This window comes from Panthera uncia, chromosome A2 (genome assembly GCF_023721935.1).
Source record: "Panthera uncia isolate 11264 chromosome A2, Puncia_PCG_1.0, whole genome shotgun sequence".
Lineage (NCBI taxonomy): Eukaryota > Metazoa > Chordata > Mammalia > Carnivora > Felidae > Panthera > Panthera uncia.
In genome coordinates this window covers 133,473,713-133,499,192 of record NC_064816.1, presented here as the reverse complement: position 1 = coordinate 133,499,192, position 25,480 = coordinate 133,473,713, and the positions used below count along the sequence as shown (strand labels likewise).

Below are 25,480 nucleotides of genomic sequence, written 5' to 3'. Positions count from 1 at the left end.
TTAGAACTAAACTCATCCATCCTCCTCCAGAACCAACAGGCAGTAGCACTGGTCAAAGTGACAGAGGAGTCTTAAAAGCAAAAGAAGAGAAGAATTCTGAAAAATGGACACAAGCACTTAAAACCCTCAACAGGTAGTATCAGTCCTATTTACTTACCATATTTGTGGATGAATTATTTTTATATAAGAACAGATTTGAGCATGGGTAGAGTATCAGTGTTCCTGTGAAGTTATGTAAAAATAAAAGGTTTATCAATTAAGTTTTAATGTGAATTCTCTGAAGTAGTTGACCATTTAAGGAGCTCAAATACTGGTACACTGTTCTTCATTTGTTCACGTATTCAACTGTATTTGATACATATTTATTTTGTGCCTCTGGATGGAAAGCATGGTTTTAAGGGATAAGCGGAATAGATATGGTCCCTGACTTCAAGAAACTTACAGATTATTATTATTATTTTTAATGAGGGGTCTTTTCCAAGGGAATGATCCAGGAGACTGTGTTGGAATTTCAGGAGCATTTACAGCCCAGACCTTTCAATGGAAACATGTAAGTTGATAAAGAGGGCCTTGAAAACACCTATTAAGTTCATTTATCACAAAATATCCAGCAGCAGCACCCCTATATTCTTCATATATGTGTATCTCCCGAGAAAGGAATCTCCATAATCTCCTTTCTGTTAGTTAGTTCTTGACAGTAATAACAATATTAGCTCCCATTTCTGGAGTGCCTGTAACATGGCATTCACAGAACAATCCAAAACAATCAAATCCCAAAGGGAAAAATAGAGCTTTCAGAGGTTAAGTAACTTGTCCAAGGTTGTATAACCATTAAAGGAAATACTAGAACTCAACCCAGGTTTGATCTTACTCCAAAGCTTATTCTTTTTAATTACCACAGTCTACAACCTCTCCAAGAAAGCAATTATTGTGGTTAAGCCCTTCCTACTTACGGGTAATTTAAATCTCAACTTCCTTATAGCATCTTTTGAATACAAATAAACTAAAGAAAACTTGAAATATGCTTTCCATCACAAAAGTTAAGATTTGTCTGTAGCAGATGTTTCTTTTCCATACAAATCTCAGAAACAGCTTCTGGCAAGTAGCCCTTATAAAAGAAACCTTCAAAATCCAACTAAATTTCAAATGGTACATGGATGTGTTGGACATTTTTACGGGTGCAAGTGAATGTAAATAAAAATATAGGAGGATGGAAAACTATTAAATTATAAACAGGGAAGGAAATAGGCTTTTTCTTTTCTAATATATTTTCCACAACATTAAGTAGTGATCTGTATCTTTCGCTCTATTAACTATATCTTTTAATAGTGCTTCTCAAGAACACAGTTGGATAAATTACAGTATCCTTATGGTGGGGTTGGGGGAGGCTGTGAAGCAACATTATTTAAAATACCATTCTCCAGAACATACTCTTATCAAGTTTAATATCAATACAAATATCAATAAACACCATCATAGTATTAACTCTAGCCCTTCTTAGAAATGCCTTCACTACATCATGCTGTTAACGTTATACTCTCAGCTTGTGTTAGAAGTTTGCTATCTGAACCAAGATATGACATCCACTTCATTTGCAATACAAATGTTGCTCTGGCTATTGACCCATTATATAACTTAGGGTTGTCTACATAATAATTCCTTCAAAAAACTTATTTTAAATATACTACTTGGGCATGTGGAAGGTTAGGGGAAGGAACATAGTGTTCCCTTCTTTCTGAGTGTAAAATTTTTATTCTTTCCCTTGTTGCTTTTGGCTCAAGCCAAAATTAAGCTTAAATTATGGTAACTAAGAGGAATATCCAGTTTGAGCCCTAATTTTATATTTCCATTTTAGTAATTTCATTATTATATGTTCTAGTGTAAACCATCAAATCCTTTTTGAATGAGGTTTGGTATAAGTTAAAAAACTAAACCATCTGAGTCCTAAAGTTTAACCATCAGCTTGGTAGGGGATCAAGTGACATAGAATTAGTCTAAATACATAGGTCAGCAAACTTTTTCTGTTAGGGCCCAATAAATGCTTTAGGTGTTAAGAGCCATACAGTCGCGGTTGCAACTACTCAACTCTGCCTTTGCAGAACAAAGCAGCCAAAGATAGTATGAAAACAAATGTGTGGCTGTGTTCCAATAAAGCTTTGTTTGCAAAACAAGCGTTGGGCCAGATTTGGCCAGGGGGCCATAGTTTGCCAACCCCTGGAAAGAAAATCAATGTGGTCTTGCACTTTCTGTATTTCTTCAAAAAAACATTCCACGTAAAACACCCAAGTTACAAAAACAAGAGCAATGCGAAACCATAAGAGTAACCAATTCCGCAGCTTTGACAGCAGTTGGCATTTGTTTTGCATGTGACTATATAATATGTCTAATTTAGAAGTGCAAAGTATATTCAGAAGTGAACAGAAAACTGCTAAATATGCACTACTCTTCAAGTACACAGAAATAATTCTGATCCAATGATACAACCTACTGAGTCAGAGTCTCAGGGACCACAATACTACTTGGACTTTACAATGAGTTTAAGAACTTTTGGAAAACATTTACTTTCTTTTAGGATACTATACTATTCCGTGTACTAAAGCACTGGTTTACTAAATAGTACCTAGATACTAGGAAGGGCAATAATTGCTTGGTGCTTCTATCTTTTCCTTTGGAGAATTATATGCTCTTATAAATACAGGGACATAAGATATGTTTTTCCAAAGCAAGGACTGAAGGACCAAAAAGTATATGTTTTACATGCTGCTAAGTTTTGTAGGTTTAAACCTGTAAAGACAATTGTCCTCTTACTGTTTCAAAATCAGCTTAAAGATGAAATGTTTGTAAATACCTATATAGTTAAAACTTAAATTTTTTAAATGTGTTTATTTATTTTTGAGAGAGACAGCACAAATCGGGGAGGGGCAGAGAGAGAGGGAGACAGAGTCTACAGCAGGCTCCAGGCTCTGAGCTGTTAGCACAGAGCCCGACATGGGGCTTGAACGCCTTAACCACGAGATCATGACCTGAGCAGAAGTCAGACACTGAACTGACTGAGCCACCCAGGGGGGCCATAGTTAAAACTTAAGTAGTACAATGGCATTATAGCAAACAGACTTTTGCATTGTTTTATTCCCAAAACTAACTCTAAAGATTGTTATTTTTTGAGCCAACAGTATATCCCTTAGGATGGTGTGCCCCAATGGACTATATATCAGAAACACAAGTGTCTGTTTTTAACATATAAATTTCTAGGCCCCACTCCCAGACTACTGAATAAAAAATATTGGCTGGGCTTTACTCTTTCTCTTCCCAGAACTCTGATGGGGCAGACAAAGTGGTTAAATTCTCACCACATACTAACATGAAGTAATATCATTATTGCATTTAACAGATAAGAGAACTAAAGCTCAAAGAACCTAACTTGCTTAAAGTCACATATCCAGGGCCTGACTGTCTTTCCCGATAGAGCCACCAACTTCTGTTATGTCACTAGAATGGAATTAACCAGGGAAAAAACATGATGCCCACATTGTAACTTAGAACCTGAGACTACTTACTTTTCCTTTCAATAAACGTTTACTAAGTAGTAAGCAAACTGAATAAAATATAAAACCCAAATATTACTCTACAAAAACTGATTATACTTAATAGTGGAATGTTGCCTAGGTAAGACCCTTTTATTTTTGCTAATTTTTATCCACTTCTGGCCTTAAAGGTTTAAAAAAGAAAAAAGGAGCCCCAGGGACTCCTGGGTGGCTCAGTGGGTTGAGCGTCCAACTTTAGCTCTGGTCATGATCTCGTGGTTTGTTAGTTTGAGCCCCGCATCCGGCTCTGTGCTAACAGCTCAGAGCCTGGAGCCTGCTTCAGATTCTGTCTTTCTCTCTCTCTCTCTCTCTCTCTCTCTCTCTGCCCCTCCTCTGCTCAGCTCTGTTTCACTCTCTTTTAAAAATAAATAAACATCAAAAAAAAAAGTAGCCCCAGGCTGGAAAGAGGCCACCTGTGCTTCAAAGGATGGCACAGAAAGAGGTCAGCAGAAGTGATTGGGGTCAAATCAGAAGAGGAGAGAAAGGCAGGTAAAATGGATAGGTAGACAGGGGAAAATTTATTTTGTATTTATTTTCCTACAACCAAGAATGTATTTTATAAACATGTCAAATCTGCACCTGGGCACTTAGTAGTATTTGTGGTAGTACCTGATTGATTTTGGATGTAATACTTTCAAATTTCAGTTTAGCAAAGAGCAGAAACTGCAATGATGAAGTGAAAGATAGGTGGGGTAGGTCTCCGGATCATTCTGAATTGCCCCCACTCCCCCCAAGAAGCTCGGCATGGAGAAAGGAAGTTTAAATGTGCCAGTATAACATCATACTTTCTGCTGCTGTACATATAGGCAAAGAAGCATTAGGGGAATATGCGAAACTAAAGAGAAATGAATTTTGTAAGAATCAAATCTTTAGAAAATATATTTGTAATGAGTACCCCAATTCAAACATTATCTACAGCTTAAATTTGTGGCCATGGAAAATAAGCTTCAATAAAAAAGTGATTCTGTTTCTTATATGTTAGAAAATCAAGGAAATGTTAGATCATGGTCACAGAACTTTTTGTTTAATTTGTAGATATTTGATGTTGCTCTCACAGTGAAAACTACAAAATCAAGTGAAAACCAAAAATCAGTTTTCCATACTCATGAAACTGAGGCCTTATCCAGGAATAATATCTTATTACACCGAGAAGAAGAAACCAAGAAAGAATGAGGAAAAGGATGTTGCAGAAGAGGAGGGAAGGTGGAATAAGAGAGCCAAATCAGTATTTACACTGACAAATTCTGGTGACACCATCTCCTTATCTTATGCTGGGCCTACCAGCTCCTCTGGCTGCCAGATTTCATTGCCTTCAGGCTGTCTGTCTTTGCACTTTCTTGATATTTGGAAGCCTCAAAGTAATTCTCCCTTTTCTTGTAAAACTGACCCAGACATTAAGGGAGAGAGCAGACATACTCCTTCTAAATTGCAAACGGATGAAATTGAAAATTGAAACTGAATTGAAGTTGAAATGCACAGAGAATCCAGGTCGTCCACATACTCAGTCAGTAGCGGTACCAAGGAGGTCGAGAAACAGGCATTTCAGACAACAGTGCTGTGTAATCATGGCTGATGTTTTCACATGGCACATAGGTGGTGGTTATACATTCAATCACCTAGGTCAATGATGGGCTAAAATGTTTTATGAAGGTGGAGGGTGCCTGGGTGGCTCAGTCGGTTAAGCATCTGACTCTTGGTTTGGGCTCAGCTCATGATTTCGAGGTTCTTGAGTTCGAGCCCCATGCTGACAGTGCAGAGCCTGCTTGGGATTCTCTCTCTCTCTGCCCCTCCCCTGCTCACACTCTGTGTGTGTGTGTCTCTCTCTCAAAATAAATAAATAAGCTTTTTAAAAAAAGTAACTAAAAGGTTTTTGGGGATGAGAAGGAGGCTATACATTCTATATCTTTCCTTAACATGGATAAATGTTTTTCTGACAAATACCATTTATGGATGTTCCAGAACTTTCGGTTGGTCCTTAACAGAACCAACTGCAACGACGTTTGTAAGATTTGTTTTCAGCACTCTTTGACATTCCAGAGCTTTTACCTTCCTTTTTGTTTTTCTCATTTGCTTCCAGAAGCACAAGGCTCTAGACTTCCATACTACTCCCAGTGGGGCAGGGATGAGCAAATGGCATTCCTGAAGACCTGTCCTAATGGCCCATACTCTGTACATTTTCAGGATGTTTCTTTTCACCCAAGTCTATCTTTTGGGGCCCTATCCTTCAAAAGCTTTGCTAGCAAGGTAGCTTATAGCTTTACTACCAGTGTGGTAAAAGTGAACCTGGTGAAGGGTAATTGTGGCTTAAGGTCTCCCCAACCTCATTCATTCACTGGCATAAGTTTGCACTTTAAAGAGCAAGGTGGAGTGTATCTGTCACATGGTTAGTTGCTCAGGAACCGCTAGTTGTTATTCTCATTGCCCTTTTTGACCCTCATCATCTGCTCAACTTTCGTTTCAAATACCTTGTTTAAAAACTTGTCTTTTATTTCTCGTTTCAAATGATAGAAATAAAAGTACTTGACTAGTAATAGTGTCTGTGATAAATATCCATACTTTTTCCCCATTTTAGAGCCAATCTGTGAATCACATTTAAGCCGGCTTCTCAAAACAATTTCCAGCACATTCTACTTGCAGTCAGATGAAGTGGCAATTTTCTTAAAATATGGAGCAGTTTGGTGCTGGGCAGAACATGTATTCAGGCTCATAAACATAAACATTTTTTATGTAGCATTTAAATATGAACTATGCAACTCCAAAATGCTACAAAAATATAAACAAAGTAATTTCAGGAATAAAGAAATAGAGCTAAAGAAAAATTGAGAGGAAGTAAAAAAGGAGCCAAATTTTCTTTGATGCAAGAAAGGGGATCATGGGTAAAATTTTGTTTTTATAAATTTCTTTAGGGGGAGATAGTAGCACATTGTAAAAATTGTTTAGCATTGTATGTCAAGCAGCTATGGCGTTTACTTCTTATTCTGACCTTTTTCTAGCAGCCCCAGCCCAAGACCAGCACCAAGCCTTTCTTCAGCGATGACGACCGAGTAGCGATGCTGAGTGAGGACGCGCTGATGGAGCTGAAACTCCATTTTGCTGGAGGAAGGAGGCCTGTAGAGGACGGCCCTTCTGTCATGGCTCCCAAAGTGTATCTTTATCGATTTCTCGATCTAAAAAAAAAAGAAGAAGAAGAAAAAGAAAGAAAGGAGGCATAAAAATTCAAGAGGAAAAAGTAGCACACTTTGCCTTGAAGGACATCATTAATGCAAATCAAGGGCCATTCAGAAAGTTACCCTTCAAGTTGTTCTCTGGAAATGAAAGACAAATTCTCTGAAAGGCTGGCAAGGGCAAAAGTGACCTCATAGGCAAGAACCGAAGGTGAATTGAATTTTTCTCTCTATTACAGAGAGATGAAAATTTTAGGCCATTAAAATACAGAGGTCCTGGAGGAATACTGTTGCATAGAAATACAGAACTCAACTCTAGCTGAAAATATAAATTAATAGCAATGCCTTTCATCTGCATTGTGCTTGTATAAAATACTTCCAGCTGCATTATCTTCTAACAGTGCTTTTTAAGTAAACATGGGAGAGGAAACAGACTCAGAAAGGATGGATTTTGTGCTGGAAGGACACGGTTAGGAACGGGGAGAGCTGAGAAGCAATTTCAGAGCCCTCTGGAGATACACAGTGCTGCTTCTCCTCTCAATCAGAACACAGCAAAATTGGAATGCATCTCAGGGTGGCAGGCTGGGTCTCTGCCCAAGATCCAGAGCATCATAATTTCAGGTTCTTCCTTCCATAGTTATTGATCGCCCAAATAAATATTCCTCTTTCTCACGACAGTGTTTGAAATTCCATTAACAAAAGGGAATTTTCCAATTGACAAAGTAGAAAGAATGCTGATATTTGAGTTCATTATAAGGTGTAATTGTAGACATTGGGTATTTTCCTGAAAACCTGAGATTAAAACTGGATAAAGTAGACATTTTTTTGTTACCGAAAGGAGCAGTGAGATTGGATGGGGGTTTGAGCAAAACCTGGGAGAGACGGAAGAAGAGGAGACAAAGTATTGGAGAAGGAAGATGAGGGAGAAGAGATAAAAAACAAAATTGGGAATCCAAACTACGTTTAGTGACACCTCTGAATCGAACTGTCCGGTTATGGATCTAAAAGTATGTACCACATGCCTCTTCACTACTTAAAGTTCTTTATTATTTCCCATTAATGATAGAATCAACTCCAAATCTTCATCAAGGAACACAAGGTCATTCAAACTTAAGCCCTGTCTTTCTTCTCTGTTCATATCACATACCTTCATACACATACCTGTGTCTTCTACTTAAATTCCTTTTTCTCTCTCCATTCATCCATCTGGCTAACTCTGAATCAAACATCACCTCTTTTGGAAAGTTTTCATTGAAATACACCCTTTTGTTAGCACTTAGGAAAGGAAATGTGCATCTCTCCCTGATGTGAGCTCATTACAGGCAGTATGCATGTACACACAGGATGTGTTTAATAAATGAAGATATCTATGAAATTAATGAGCCATAGTGGTCTATCAAGATCTTTTGTAAACTCTCCGAGGGCAGGAACTATATCCTATTTTTCACTGCATACGAATTATCTCCATCTGTAAATGGATTGACAAAGCACAATGACGTGCAGAAAAACACAAACTCTGGAGAGACTGCTGGGTTTGAATCCCCTGGTTCTGCCAGAACTATTTGTGTGACCTTGGATAATACCTTCCTCCTAAGGGCGCTGTGAGAACTAAAGGGTTAATGTTTGTGAATGGCTTAGAACTGTGCATGGTATACTATACACATAGAAAGACCATCTATGTGTTTTTTAAATAATAATATAAAAAACAAAGAATCAGAAAAACTTTCTGAATCTGAGCTCTGCCTGGCACACAGTAACATAGGCTTTGAATACTTGTGTAGTGGATTTAATAGAAAGGAACAGAAACTAGCTAAGCACACCTCCCCTGCATGGTACTTTGGGCAAACATGATTGATTAGATACTTTCCCTTGTTAAAGGATATTGTGTTTTCTTGATAATGAAACTATTTAAACTCAAAAATTTAACTGCCTATTGGGACACGATTCCCCAGCCAATATCATTGTTTGTCATGGTAAACTTATTAGAAGGAGTCTTTGAAGCCAAAAAACAGTTGAGCCTTTGTCCACAGGAGTTAGAAGGAACCAGTATCCCACAGGAGGCCAAAATAAACAAACATGCATCTAGGTGCAAGGGGAAGACAGATGCTTCCAAATATATCGTTGTCACTCAAGCAAAATGCAGAGTGCCCAGAATTCCCTTCTCACATTATTTTCTTTCGTAATCACAGGATGCTCCTCTCTATTACAGCTGGCTCAAGTAGAGCAGTGATTTCACATGAGGTGAGTGTATTTTCAAACTTGACGTTATTATTATTTTGAAAGATACACCCCTCCCTTCCCCCCCCCCCCCCCCCCGGGACCATTTTAAGCCATAGCCATGTGGCTCTTGCCAGTATATCTTACAAAAATATATTTTAAATAAAGTATAATAAGTGGCCATATTCTATAGTAACCTTTATAGCATAGACTGACATTTTCGCTCACATCTCAGACTACAGAGAATAATAGGAAGTGAGCTTGTCAGTCAAATTATGTTGTATTACCCTGTAATACAAACTGCTCCTGTCCTTGTCATATTTATAACAGACTGTATCAGCAAAATGGCCCAATACCAAGGGGCAAGAACGCTTTTAGCTGGTCCAATGACAGGTGCACACACTGCATATGCGAAATAAAAACTACATGAACAATTATGTCAACCACACCAGCAAATGCAGGATTATCAAATGCCGAGAGAAGCACTTTGGGAACTGAGAGCTCTTGATTACTCCTACAATCCTGAAGATATATTTTTAGTGAAAGAATTTAACCTAGCCACCACTACTGCAACTAAACTTGAGACTCGCAGGCCTTCTGAGAAGACTTAGGAAAGAATGAATGTTACTGGATGTTGACACTCTGAGCTCCCAAGTCACTTCCCCCTCTCCCTTCTGGAAAGATCTGAAAAACTGTCCCTCAGAAATCACTTTGCCAGACTACATGAAAGTTATTTTAAAACTAAACACTTATTATTTTTATTGGAAAAACTTCAACATCTGAAACTTTTATACCACCTTAAATAAAGCAAAGGACAGAGTGTTGTAATAAACGACCTGGAGTGTTAGATGCAGCAATGTGGAGGATGAACAGGAGAGGAGTGGGGATCAGAAATCTGGATTTAAATTCAGAGTCTGCCTTGCTTCATCCACTGGGGAGAGTTGTTTTATCTCTCTACATCAGAGTTTTCTCATACGTATAGTTGAAATAACAAATCCTACTTCATGAAGTTGTAAGAGGAATTAAATGAATTTGCTATCTAAAGGTATCCAACACAGTGTCCCATTAATAAATGATGTTAACTATATATGATTAAACTGAGTAATATTATATTTTAATTCTGCTTTTCCACTAAGAACTCTTTCTTTTCTCAGTGAGAGAGAGAGAGAGAGAGAGAGAGAGAGAGAAGCAAAGGGAGAGAGAAAGAGAGAATCCACACTCAGTTGCAGAGCTCAATGCAGGGCTTGATCCCACAACCCTGGGATCATGACCTGAGCTGAAATCAAGAGCCAGACACTTAACCAACTGAGCCACACAGGCACCCCTCCCTTAAGAATTCTATCAGCTTTTCAATTAATATAGTTTTGTCTCTGTCATAAAAACCATTTCTGCAATAAGCTATATGCATCCATATATCTTGATGTATGTTTTTCTCTATATGACTCATCACCTTTTAATGTAAAAATAGATCTTATTTACTTACTGTGTTTACTGTCTCCCCAAACCATAAAAGTAGGTAAATAAAAGCATATATTTTTTCCATTTTGTTGATTTTTGTTTCCCCTACCTAAGAATACCACTGGGCACATAATGGGCACATAATAAATATTCTTTGAATGAATGAATACAAACATCTTTTTCTTCAATGTGTAAAAAAAGTCTGGGTTATAAATACTACCATGGAAGATTGGGAATATAAAAGTGGTGAACATTTGTATTAAGAAATTTATTTCAGCAGAATTTCAAATAGGAGCAAGAATGACAAAAATAGAATTAAATGTTTGAGCAAAGTAATGAATTTGCAGCAAAAAAAAAAAAATCAAATAAAGAGCTGTATTATTAAAGTACCATGTTTCTCAGTTACTTACAGTATTAAAAAATCTTCACCAGGACTTACCACAAAAAGCAAGAAATGCAGCTCTTTAAAATATAGAAGGGATGAAAAATAAAACTTGTTTTTTTCCACATGACAGATTTTTTTTTCTAGATTTATTAAAGTAGCCATGTATTTATGACACCTTTTGATGCTCTAATACAAATCATATAGTAGACCTTGGATGTGTGTTATATATAACTAAAAGTAAAATTGCCTTGCTGGTCTCGATCTTTGACATTTTAGAAATATTGCGGAATCTATCAGTGAATTATGCTTTAATTTTTCCACTATAAGAATAAAATAGGGATTTTTTTACTCATTGGTGAAATTTATACTTATTTTAGAGAATTCAAGAGATAAAACTGAGTTTCTTGGATGCAGGTCCTCTACATTTTCTACTTAGAAATTATTTATAATTGCAGGACAGTGTAGGAACCACAGGTTTCCCGGATATGCAAACAGAGCCTCATGAGAAATTTCCTCCATAAATGAACATTTAGTTAAGTCTGCCTTTATCTCACAACTGATTCAACTGAATCACAAGCCCATCATGGAGTAAACACACAATTCTCAGACCTACTCCATGACACTGAGGGCCTTCTGACTACACTGGCAAACTGTGCCTTGGGGCTACTGACTATCCCAAGAACATCCAGTGAAAAGCAAGTTTGCTCATCTGTGCCTGTATGTAAGTTTTAAACAATGACAGAGAAACAAAAGCAATAAGGCTTCAATATAAAAAAGATGTATCCTCAATTTAGCTTTGATAAAATGGCACCTACTTAAACAGCTATTCCCAAAACCCATCATCACCTATCTCTCAATCTATCTTTCCCTTTGGCACGCTTCACAATTTATAGTAACATTATTACTTGTTTAGTGTCTGACCTTCATACAAATTTTCATGTTTCCTGAAAGCCTAAATGTGTCTTCTTTTAACCATTGCACATACAGCTTACTACCAGTTTCCAGTAAAAGGGAATGGATGGATGAATGAGCAAATGAATGAATGCATGAATGCTAAGTATGATTTCATTGTTTGTAAACACATGCATGCCTTTTAATTATTTTACTATGAGGTGAAAATACCCACTAGAAACTTCTCAGTGGAAGCTTTGATATTTGCATCTCAAGCCATGAAATATCTATGACTTCTTCATCCCTAATGCCTGTCTCCTCCACTTTACGACAGTGGCCGCTCGAATGGCCATAATCTTGGACTTTATGGTCCCCAAACACCCCCACCTCTGAACGTATAAAATGTGATATTCCATTCTCTGATCACATTCAAGTATTTCCATCTCATTTATTCTCAACATATCAGTTCTTCAACACTAGTCTTTCCCGTTCATGCCAACTTTCTACTAGCCTCTTTTCTACCTTCTTTCTGTGCAGCCTGGATCCCCTGGTCCAACACTCCAACAACTCCCTACCCAGAATATGAAATTATCCCCTTGCTCCACTGGACTTGCGTCACATTCACATGGCAAAGCTTCAAGCACGGAAGAGTTGGGGACATGGCGGTTAACAAGCCAGACAAGTCTTGGCCCCCACAGAGCTGACAGCCCATCAAGGAAAGCAGACATAAACAACTAGTTACAATAATTATGACATGCCACGTAAGCTGAGAGGACTAGGGTGCCGTGGAAACTCTGAGACCCAAAGATCTCAGCAGCCTGCCTGTCCTGCACCCGGGCTGGGTTGCTGAGAGCTGCTGGAGAGAAGTGTCCAGTGGACAGATTCTGGTTGGCAAAACCAGTTCCGTCTTCAGGGCTCCCAGACCATCCCGCTATGCTCTTCACTGCTCAATTCTCTCTCACATTCTCCATAGTGACTAACTTTCCTATTCTCCAGCTACCTTCTTATTTCTACAGAAAACTGCCTCCCATTCACAGTGAAATTTCCACTGCTAGAAGGAAACACACTGATTTAATTAAATAGCCTCTGTTTTGTCAAACGCATAGCCTATCAGCACGACTAACATTTCCTCTTTTCTTCTGACTTCCACACGAGAAACCTGTCCTCCCTTATCCATGGCTAATCGCTCTGATTACTCTCCAGATTCCACAAACCCCCTTCCTCTAGGCAACAAACCTCCTTCCAATTCTACCCTCAAATCCCTGAGAATTTCATCCATCTTTTCTCCTTCTCCTGGATCCTTAATATCTCTTCCCTCTTGGCTCTTTCTCAATGTTTATTCACTCACTCACACTCATTCATCCACTTACCCATTTGATATTTTTGAACGCTTTCTATATGATAGGCATAGTTCTAGGCTCTGAGCAATGTAACAGTGAAGAAACTTGACAAAGCTCTATCCCTCACTGAGTTCACATTTTTAAATTTTTTTAATGTTTATTTATTTTTTTCTTTTTTTTTTTTTAAATGTTTATTTGTTTTTGAGAGAGACAGAGACAGAATGTGAGTGGGTTAGGGGCAGAGAGAGAGGGAGATACAGAAGCAGAAGCAGACTCCAGGCTCTGAGCTGTCAGCACAGAGCCCGACGTGGGGCTTGAACTCATGAGCCGTGAGATCATGACCTGAGCTGAAGTCAGACACTCAACTGACTGAGCCACCCAGGCGCCCCTGTTTATTTATTTTTTTGAGAGAGAGAGAGAGAGAGGGAGAGACAGAGAGAGCGTGAGTGGGGGAGAGGCGGAGAGAGAAGGGAGCAGAGGATCCGAGGTGGGCTCTTAGCCCGATGTGGGCCTCAAACTCATGAGCTGTGAGATCATGACCTGAGCCGACGTCAGGCACTCAACCAACGGAACCACTCAGGTGTCCCTGAACTCACTTTTTAGTGGAAGGAGTGATAAACAATTAGTGAATCATGCAAGGTAAGTACCTGCAGAGAAAAGATCTCTGGTCTGGGTAAAGTGTTAAAGAATGACTGAGGTGCTCTTTTAGATGCTGTTACTCACATGTATTACGAATGTTGTGTGTGAAAGCAAATGAGAGAAGAAAGATAATTCTTAGAGGGAGAGAAAAGATGCGCAGAGAAATTAAAACAGGAAGTCCTTCAAGGTCAGTACCATATGCACTTTTTATTGTGGATGGTAAATATAGCCAGATAGGTAACAAGTAACTGGCAATGAGGACAAAAGTGTAGGTAATACATCATTACTCATTATCTTTTTAAGTACCTAATAGGAAACCAAAACCTAATAAGTAGTAGAGAATTTAAAAGTTGGTAACTTTATGCTGGTCTTTCTACCTAGGTACAACCTCAATGAATTCTGATTCCTTTTACTAAAAGCCATAGCAGGGAAGAGGCAAATGAGGAAAACTGGGAGGGTGTTTTATTGTTTTATTTTGTTTTCCGGATCGATGGGCATCCTAACAGAATGCCAGAAGGCAGACTTTTACTTCCTAAATGATAAAATTTCCTAAGAACTATATGCCATCATTTCCATAATACAGAAAAGTTGTGGGGTTTTTTAAAGTTTATTTATTTATTTTTGACATAGAGAGCTCCAGCGGGGAGGGGCAGAGAGAGAGGGAGAGAGAGAATCCCAAGCAGGCTCCTAGCTGTCAGCATAGAGCCCGATGTGGGGCTCAGACTCATGAACCGTGAGATCATGACCTGAGCCGAAACCAGGAGTCGGACGCTCTACTGATTGAGCCACCCAGGTGCCCCTGAAAAGTTTTTCAAAAATGTTAGTACTCAGTGACCTGGGCGATCAAGCTATAAGACGGAGACATGACACCTGTCCTAAGGAGGCACCGAATCACATCGGGGGAGCATCATCAGAAATGCACTGGGAGGGGAAAGGCAGTAAGTTCTGTACTGTGGAGCCTCATTTGTGATAGAAAGAAGGAGAAGCAGCAACAGGACAAATCACGGTGAGTGTAACTAAGACAGAGGTAAAGTACAGAGGATGAAACCTTCCAGAAGTGGGAAGAAAAGTTCCAAAGAAAGGATTGGCCATGAATTTACTTGGTATTAAGTAAACAGGAAGGGAGGCTAGAAGCCTGACATATCAGAAGAAAAGCGGGCACAAAGGAGGAAAATGGAAGAGAACAGCACGACAGACCCTGACCTGGCCATCCTCAGCTAGAAAATATTTAATGATAAATAATGTCATATTGCCCAAACCCGCTTGGAAGATCTGAAATACTGAAACTTAAGGGACATGTAATGATTTTTGCTTAGCAGTAAAGACGTCCCACCACATCTGTAAAATCTGAAGGCCGACCCTGAGAATTCCCACGTCATCCGTATGTTAAATGCCCAGGCTCCACACTCAAAACCGGGAACCACGCTGTGCCTTTCTAAATGGGGCACAAGTACAGACTTTGTGCAGCTGGAGGAAAGAGGAGAGGCTAGCAGAGGGCAAGTTGCAGGACAGAAAAGAGAAGGTGAACTAAACAGCTTCTGGGCTCTCGAGGCTCCAGCGAAAGCGCAGCTTCAGCCCTGCGCCCCAGGCTAACCCTCACCCGTGGCGGGAATCTTGGAGAAACTAAAAATGAAACCGAGAACACAGGAACAGGGATTTCTCCTCCAGCCTGTGTCTAGTGTCTCCTGCGGCGAGGTCCCCTCTCCCCTGTCTTGTAGCTGCAGCTGGCTGGCAAACTCCACCGCGTGAAAATCTCAGCCATTTCCACCAACGTGGAGGAACTTCTATTCCCTTCTCTGCTTCTCCTAGTGTTTCTCTTTCTCTTTTCTAGCTGCTTGGAAAGTCATGGGAAGCCTCTGTTTCAGCTTCCTCTGGAGGTTTTTCCTCCAACTAATTCAAGGCTCCCCTTTGGTTGTGGTGCCACCCACGAAGCACAGCTGTGGGTCTTCAGTGTACTGATTGCTGCAACTTTACAGACGTAACAAAGACCCAGCAGAGATTACAGAACCCCAGGGGTAGCTGGGAGATGGTGCTCATGATCGCGTCCTTGGAGATATCTCTAAGAATAAGATAAAGCTGTAAATGAGTTTGGGAGAGAATGTAGATTGCTTTTCCTTTAGGCATATTTGATTTTACTTCCTATTCTGGATCAAATAAAACCACTCATGAGGGTCCTTCTTTTGTCTCTTCTCCTTCCTTCTGCTTTCCTGACCCCACACTCTTCTCGCTTCCCAGGCTTTCCTTAGTCCGACAAGCTCATGGAATTTAAGAGGGGGAAGTCATTTTCTTCCCATCCTCAAGCCCCGATCACGTTTGCAGGTTTCAGAGCAAATATTCTCAAGCCCCCTGAACCTTATCACAGTGTCCACAGTAGCCTGAAGGATATCCGTAATGAAGAAAATATAAAGTTGACAATCCACAATTGTGAAACACCAAGCAGAAAACAAGGGGAGACCTTGTTCTTTTGAAAAATGTTAAAATAATAGCAAGTCTCTGTCCCCTGGTGCCCAAACAACCAGTTAATTCAGCGATTCAGTCTTAAAATAGTAAGTCCCTACAAAAACAACGTAACAGACAGGAAAGAACACTGGGGTCATTACGGCAATATCAATACCTAAGCATCATACAATCTACCAAACATTTTTATAGATGCCAGAGACTAGTTTGAGTCTTTGCCAGCAACTCCCCAAGGCCTTCTAAATCCTGGGTTTCCCCTCTACTTCCCGCCTTCCATTCATTATCTGCTAATACCACTTAAACTCTACTTGATGTACTTCACTTTCCTCATCTGCAAATGAGTACCAACCTCCGTCTCACTTTTCATGCTAGTGGAAGGGTTGAAGGAGACTCAGTGAGGATGAAAGCAGTTGAATATACATAGCGCCTCATAAATGTAAAGCGTATTAAAAATCTCTTAAAGAAGTTATTGCATAAAAGAACCTCTTGACAGACACCGGGGTGGCTCAGTCGGTTAAGTGTCTGACCTCCTCTCAGGTCATGATCTCATGGTTCATGAGTTTGGAGCCCTGCATCAGGCTCTGTGCTGACAGCTAGGAGCCTGGAGCCTGCTTCGGATTCTGTGTCTCCCTCTCTTTCTCTCTCTGCCCCTCTCCTGCTCATGTTCTGTCTGTCAAAAATAAATAAACGTTAAAAAAAAATTCAACCATGTGATTTCGTAGGGGTTCTGTCAAATTACAAGCGGAATAGGATAAGGTAGTATTTATATAGTAGGGACATTAACACATTTACACATAAGCAGTCATTTCTAATATTTCTCTTTCATAAAAACTCAGTGTTAGAGCAAACATATTATGAAAGAAAAAGGCCATTGATACCATATATAAAATGGACATACTTTTTAAGATTTTGGGTGCTAGATAAAAATTAAGCACTATGTTAACTATGTAACTAAATATGATTTAATTTTACATTTCATTATAATGTTCTATAAATAAATTCACAACTGGGATACACAAAGTTCTCTAGCACGTTACACTCCCTCGTTTTGGCTGAGAAGTTAATGGTCACCATCGTCTAGTCTTAGAACCTTCCATAGCATTCACCTAGGAAATTCCCGAACTCCTCGTTTGCATTCTCCATTTCCATCTTCATTTTCTTCTCTCTGCCTCTCTCTGCCACAAGGCTAGCTGCTAACCTGCCCACCCCCAGCCCAGTTTATGGTCTCCACTGTCCTCCTAAGCCCTGTAGTCCTCTCTGCACTTCAAAACTGCACACACAGGGATCCCAGGCTTCTGCAGCCGGCCACCACAATAAAATGTGTGCTGGCCAGCTGAGAATCTGAAACAGCACCAGAGTGAACATGACCCACTCTGCACAGAGAGTCCAGCCTTAAAAATATATATATATATATCTGCCAGAAGTACAGGTAGAATTCAGGCGCTGAGGTGGGGATTGAGAGTCTCCATCCACTGCCTGCCCAGTCACCACATTCAGACCCCCCAAGAGAGGAGGAGGGGCTACTAAACTCACTTCAGTTAAGTGTCTAATGTCAATCCCATGCAGATAGATATCTGGCTCCTGCCTCTCAGAACTCACAGTACTCTTTGCCTCTCAGTACTCACAGCCCTGTAGCAACCAGATGATCCAGATTCTTACCAGAAATCCCGTGTCCCCATGAACTGGACAGATGGTTAAGGATGGAAAACCAATATCCTCCCTTTAAGTGCCCCTCCATTTCCAGGGAGGCAAAGGCCAGCTGCAGTGCTTGGTTGAATGGCCACGGGACAGAGGCCCATACCTCACAAACCCAGAGAGACTCTGCCTCATCCTACCCATGTAGGGCACAAAGCCTTAGGATTAATGGAGAAACAAGTGTTAAATATGCAGGCACCACGCTCTGCATGAAAAAAAAAAATCCTGCCTTAAACCAAATTTACACACGAAGTTTCCTCACGCTCGCTTTTTTGGCTTGGCACCCATTCTGCTTTCTTGCTTACTCGGAGCACCCCCGTGGTGGTTGGCGCTCCATGGCCTCCTCATCTTATCTCTTCAGCTCACTGGCCAGTACTAATATACAACCGTGGCTCTCCTTGGGGACTACCCTGGGTAACACATTCCCAGCCTGACTGAGCCCTAGGAAACCTCCTTTCCATGCTTCCCCTCTAGAAGCCTCCACCTGGTCTACCCTGGTCCTGCTCATGCTGCCACATGCTACAATGTTACACCAACACATCATAACACAATCTCACATATTCCCTTCAAAATCTATCTTAGAGCTTTCCAAATTACATACTCACTCTAGAATGCTTAAGTATTCGATGGCCAACTTTTTGCTTTAAAAATCAAAAATTGGCAGGAAATGATAATATCTAGTAATACCACAAAATAAGCACTATCTCCCGAGGAAGGAGTAAGACATCATCTAATACTGCTATCAAATTTTCAGCTCCCTAAACTCTGTAATTCTTCCCTTAGGGGATGGATTATGTTGCAGAATAGCATTCGGCTTTCTTGTGTGACTGGCTAGAAAAATGAGTTCCCTTCCTAGAGGTACAGTTTATTCTTAAAGGGTCCAGCAAAGGGTCTCTTAGGCCAGACCTACAGAAGAAACCATCTCTTCTAATGTAATAAATTGCTTTGGTCTTTTCAGGAAAGTAAGGACATCTTATAAACTGAGGAAGACCTAGATGGGTTGTTTGGGGAGAAAGAGTTTAAAACTCCAACTGAAAACACAAAAGAAAAATTTAAGGACCAGTGGCACCACAGGAATCCCTAAACTGGACACACAGCATGAATTATACTAGATCCCATTGATCCATTCACTCAACTTATGTGCCAGGCACTGTCTAAACCTGATCCCTGCCCTGATCCAACTGCTAGTAATTCATTAGAAGATGTTGTTTAAATGCTAGACTTCACAGGGGGTAGTTACATCATTATTAATTCTTGGTTACTTTTTCAGGTTTTTTTCTAAGAATTGTATTGAGGACCATGTGCAATCATTGGAGTATGAGAAATCTTCTCATTTATATCACAGAAAAGGGGCTTCCTTTTAAAATGCCATTATTTTGGGGTGCCTGGGTGGCTCCGTTGGTTGAGCATCCACTCATGATTTTGGCTCAGGTCATGATCCCAGAGTCATGAGATTGAGCCCTGTGTCAGGCTCCACGCTGAGCATGGAGATGCGCTCTCTCTCTCTCTCTCTCTCTCTCTCTCTCTCTCCTTCTTCCCCTCTCCCCACTCAAGCTCTCTCCCTCTAAATACTACTACTATTACCACTACTACTACTAATAAAATGAAATGTCATCATTTTATATTAAAAACAGGAGACAGTTCTAGCTTCCTAAAGTTTCTATTTCTGACAGAATATATTTTCACAAATACATTTTATCTGTTCTCCACCAAACAAGTTTGTTTAAAGCAGACAAAATATTGCTTGAACCATTGTTTCCTTAAAAGAAAAATAATCTGTTTACTTCCTTTTCCCTCATTTTTATCTTCTCCACACAAAAAAAGAAACAAACAAACAAACAAAAAACACACTACCACCACCGCCACAACAAAAACACCTCTGCCCCAAATCTATCCATTTTTAAAATAGCTAATGTAGCGCTAAAATATTTGGACAAGTAGGTTTAGCTTGTGCAGACGAAGATTCAGATGTGTTATTAATATTTTCATTGTTTATGAGAGAGAGAGAGAGAGAGAGAGAGAGAGAGAGAAAGAGAGAATAATAAAGGGAGGAGTGAGGGAAAACCCACTTGAAATCACTTCTGCCCTCTGGGTGTGTCTAGTATGGAAGGTTTCCTGCTCAGTATGAAAGTTGACTTTCTGGTTGATGCTTTGCTAAGGTCAGATAGTTCCTGCACTGCTACAGAAAAGTTAATTTCCTGTTGCATTTTTCCTGAAGCATTTGTGCGCTTTGGCTAAATTAATGCTAGATTTTCCACCGGAGAAGAACTAGGCTTAGTGCTGAAACTATCGGAATGCTATCATACTTCTTATTGCTTGTTAAAGGACCAGTGGAACATCAAGAGGAAACTCAATTGTGACAGTGCAATTTTGGACGCCTGGTGGAATGCTGAAACATAACTGTACAACTTGACATTTGTCAACGACATTATACTGTAACTTTTTAACGAAAACAGGAGTATTGCCGGTACACTTTTGTTGCCGATACGCATTCTTTTCCCTCAAGAGATGCTAAATGTAGTGAGAATATTTTCATGCAGTATCCTTTGGGATGTGTCAAGTTAATTGAACATGGGGGCTATTTGGCTAAGTGGCTGTAATGCGGTGGTGGCCTATGTAAGGCAAACCAAAATCTAAGCCTGTAAGTCCCTCAAGGTTAGGAAATCAAAACCTAAGGACAACCAATCACAAACAGCCAACTAGGTTTCAAGCTTTAGCCAATCAATAATTGCCTTAGTTTAGGGTGCCCGGGTAGTTCAGTCAGTTAAGCATCTGACTTGATTTCAGCTCAGGTCATGACCTCATGATTCGTGGGTTTGGCGCCCCCCCCCCCGACCCCGTTGGGCTCCACACTAACCGTGCAGAGCCTGCTTGGGATTCTCTCTCTCCCTCTCTCTCTGCCCCTCCACACTCATCCTCTTTTTCTTAAAATAAATACACAAACAAACAACAATTGCCTTACCTTGCCTGTGCCTTTTCCTGACAGGAAAACACTCTCAGCCACTTCCGGTTTGGTGCTGCCTCATTAGAATCGATTTTTGCTTAAATAAACTCCTAAAATTCTCAATATATCTCGGTTTATCTTTTTTTTCATTCGGTTTAGTGTAATTTTTTAATTTAATTTTTTGAGAGAACATGCCTGTGCAGACGGGGGGTTTGGGTGAAAGAAAGAGAATCCCAAGCAGGCTCCACACACATGAGGGAGGGTCATAATCCCAGGACTGTGAGATTATGACTTGAGCCAAAGTCAAGAGTCCTAAGGCTCAATCAACTGAACCACGCAGGCACCTCCCCCTCAGGTTATCTGTTAACAGAAGTGATAATGTTTATTCCCCTGTCTTTTATAATTTCAATGTTTTTCAAAACATTCTGAGCTATCGTGTCTAACCTGCTCCCATGACATCTTTGTAGCAGATATTTCCATCTTTATGCCATATGATATAAAAAGAAACCAAAGAAGTCACTTGTCCATGGTCACTCAACTCTTCAGCATTGGAACTCAGTCCTCATTAGTTCTGGGTTTTTTTCAAGTTTTTATTTAAATTCGAGTTAGTTAACATATAGGGTAATATTGGTTTCAGGAGTAGAATTTAGTGATTCATCACCTACATATAACAGCCAGTGCTCATCACAACAAGTGCCCTCCTTAATAACCATTAGTTATTTTTTCAGTTCTTTTTCTCTCTCACCTGGGGAGAAAGTGAGCAGAGAATAGTACGATCTGCCTCAGATACACTGACCTTTAACTAGCACATCACCACCCCAACACGGTCCACTTTTCCTTATGTCAAAAGGAAGAAACACCAGGTCCCTGGAGCAATATTACTATTTAACAAATTCTCTTTTCTCCCTATAGATTATTCGCTCTCATGAGGCCTTTCCCTTGCCTGAATCTCCCATCCTGAATTGGTCACTTTTCCCAGATCACTCTCTGAGGTGTAGTCAGAATATACTTAGGACAGCAGATACAAACTTTGATTTGTCAAAAATCAGCTGTGAGGTGTGTTATAAGAAATTGGTTTTGAAAAGAATTAAAATGTCAAAAACTGCATAATTCACGTGCTGCATTCCTGCTACTTGCAGCCCAACACTTTCTTGAGCAGGAGAGGCAGGAAGTATTGTTCGTGTATCCCTAGAAAACCAGTGGAATGTGCTTGCACCTGACTCATCTAGAGGTATCAAAGAGAAACTTTGAAGGCTGCTAGCATAGAACACGATGCTTTAAATATTTGCTTACGTAGAATATAATGAGGAAAGCACATAGGCTGAAGGCCAAATGTAGGAACTACACATATGTGTGTTCTGGAAACACGTATATATATAATATAAGCCATTTAAGGTGCTTGTTTTTGAGGTCAGAGCTTAAATCCAACTTCTTGGGTCAGGAAAGACACCAACATTTACTGACACAAACCTTGGTCAGCCACCATGCGTTTTCAGACACACATTCAATTCTCACACATCAGGCTTAGTTAGCTCCGTTCTTCCAGTGAGAAAAATGGAGAGTTTAAAAATCGAGGTAAAATTTGCCTATGACCTATCCTAGTAAATGACACAGTTGGAATTTGAACCATTGTGTGCCAAAGCCCATGTCTGTGCCACAACACACCTATGCTCTATTAGACTTCTTATTCAACCTACTTAACGGGTTCGAGGTCAGAAGCCTTGACAGAGATAGGTAGATTCCCACCAATATGCAGGATGTCGGAGCCTCCCCTTAGCAAGTTGCTCTGATTGGGATGCATTCTAAGCAAACCGAGAGGGGTCCACTGAGAGTCCCCCAGTCAGGTTAGAGATACCAAATGTAGTTATATTTCGGAACACATGATTGGGCCCATCCTGCTTTTCGAAGTCCATGTGTTCTTAATGATTATTTTGTTTCATCTATTATTTTGGGTCTTAAGTGAATTAGCCTTCCTTAGTGAATTTAATTGAAAGTTAAATAACTTTTTTCATTAAGATACTTATATATGACAAAACCTCAATTTATATCTTATTATTATATTCCTTTTCAACCCTGTACATAAGTCTAGATGTTTAGTTTTACATTTTTAACAAGTCTCTGGAAAGTGCAAACATTACCAAAGTACTATTTACCATGCAAATTTCCAACTTTAGTATAGTTTTTGTTAGAGAACATAAATCCTGTTTTAGAAAATGAGCTCATCCTTTTAGCGAGAATGGCTCCTTAGAAAAAAATGTCCAAAGGAAAAAAAAAAAAAAAAAAAGAAACATGTCCAAAGGAAACCAAAGGGAAAAATGAAACCAAACATTCCTTTCACCCCAAAAGGCCACAGACTCCAAGTTGATAACAGGAAGCACTTTTTACAATGTGAGTGTATCTAGCAGTTTCCATTTCAGAGGGTTTATGTGAGTTTCCAATTCCATTAGAAAAAGAAACAGAATTGCTTAGAGGGAGAAAGAAGCAGAAACTATCGCCACTATCTTTAAAAAACAAGAGAGAATGACACCCATAAAGTGATTAATTCTTTGATTCATAGGAAATTTAACATAACTTGCTTAAATATGAGCTTCATCAAGACTTCATTAAAATTTATCCAACATAAGCAAATTTGAATTTGTTTAAAATTCTCTCAGTATGAACCATTTTTCACCCATGTGCATATTTCATTATAAAAATCTAACATAGCTCTAATCAACTATCTCAAAGAAATCCACAGGCATTAAATGCTCATCAGGCAGCCTAACTAATTCCATGAAAGTCACATACCTGTTAGTATGCTGACATCATCTCCCAAGAGCCTCCTGTGCATAGACCTCTGTATTTAGATTCCTATCAGCATACTTTACAAATATTACCTTCAGATATGCTTAAAATATAAAATATAAAAACATAAATGGAAAAGCTCAATTTTTAGTAGAATTAATTTGTTAAAAAATAGAAAGAGAGGTTAGATGATGGTGACTCAGAAGCCAAGAGAGATAGGAAGTAATCAGAAAGGCACACTGGTTGAGAAAGGATGCACTCCTTCTCCTTCTCCTTCTCCTTCTCCTTCTCCTTCTCCCCCTTCTCCTCCTCCTCCTCCTTCTTTCTTAAATATGGTAGATACCTGAGATCTTTTACAGGATAAAGATCCCAATGAGACAAATGAGCTGAAGAGAACAGGAGAAATGGATGATAACTGAAGCACACTCAGTGTAGCAAGATGGCAGATGATTAGCATTAGTCGCAGGTATAAGAACAGATGGTACAGAAAGGGGTTCGAGGCACAAGAAAAAGATGGGGTGCTGGATCTGAAAGCTCAACAAAAATTAAAAAGAGATGGAGGGACCTCCTCTCCTTTTCTCATCTCTGCTTTAAAGTAGGCTTTCTCTGATCCTCACAGTCATCGTTCATCCATTCATTTATTCACTGACAAGATATTTACTCAGGGTTCACTACATGCCAGATACTGTTTTGGCATTGGGGCCATATGCAGTAAACACTTTAAATCATGGCCTTGCCCATAAGGAGCTTATATTGTATGTAGAGAGAAAGACAACATATAAATATATGTATTTGTTCACAGTCCAAAATCTTCACCTCTTTCCTGTACTCCCCATCCAACTCATCTCTTCACATCCTCAACTATAGCATGTCATTAATCCCAGCATCTTAAATTAAAAAAAAAAAAAAAAGGAAAGACTCAGCCGGAACCAAAGACCTTGCCTACAGATAAATAGGCCTGACTCTGACTGACATATCCGCTTCCCCAAGTCTTGTCTTGATTGCAAAGGGTCATTTTAGTGTGGAAAGGCAACAGCTTAGATGCTGGAGGAGAGGGAGAGAAACTCAACAAGGCTTTCATCTCAGACACTCCTCACCCAGGTACTCATGTTCACCGCAGCCATTATTTATTGCTCACCTACTTTGTGAAGGCCAAACGGCAGAGTCTGTGAGGACTACGGGGATGAGTAAATCCTCAAGGAAATTATATAATAGTTAATATTTATTGAGCACTTTCTGTGTGTCAACCACATAAGTGCTTCACAAGATTTATCTCATTTAAGCCTCATGTTAGCCTTGTAAGGAAGGTGATAAGATATCCCTTTTAGGTGAGAAAAATGAAATCCTAGAGAGACCAAGAAATGTGCCCAAGGTAGCAAGGTAACAAGTGCTATTAATTTGACTCCAGAGCTCATGTGCTGAACTGTTCTGCCTCTTCAATTTTATTGGTTTCCTAGGCCTACCGTAACAAAGTACTACACAAACGTGGCTTAAAATAACAGAAACACATTGTCTCACAATTCTGGAGGCTAGGTGCCTGAAATCAAGGTTTCAGCCATGCCATGCTGCCTCTGAAAACTGTAGGGGAATTCTTCCTTGTTTCTTTCTACCTTCTGCTGGTTTGCCAGCAATCTTTGGGGTTTCTTGTTTTGCAGCTGCACAACTTCAATCTCTGTCTTCATCATTACATGGCATGCTTCCCGTGTGTCTCCGTCTTCATTTGACTATCCTCATATAATGCCAGTCATATTGGATTAGGGGCCCACGATGCTCCAGTATGACCTCATATTAACTAATTATATCTATGACAACCATATTTTTGAATAAGGTCACATTCTGGGGTACTGGGATTAGGATTTCAACATATCTTTTTTGAGGGGAATGCGATTCAACCCATAATGCCAACGAATGGAGAGAGTGTA

At 39.7% G+C, this 25,480-nt stretch overlaps 1 protein-coding gene across 2 annotated transcripts in view; it reads right to left on the bottom strand.

Annotated features, from left to right (window-relative positions):
* Positions 1 to 25,480, bottom strand: part of CPED1 (cadherin like and PC-esterase domain containing 1) — a 269,131-nt gene that overhangs the window by 234,262 nt on the left and 9,389 nt on the right. For both annotated transcript variants that reach the window (XM_049641732.1, XM_049641733.1), the window contains exon 2: positions 6,568 to 6,751. In XM_049641732.1, coding sequence (XP_049497689.1) covers positions 6,568 to 6,751 — 184 coding nt within the window. The remainder of the gene's footprint in view (positions 1 to 6,567; positions 6,752 to 25,480) is intronic.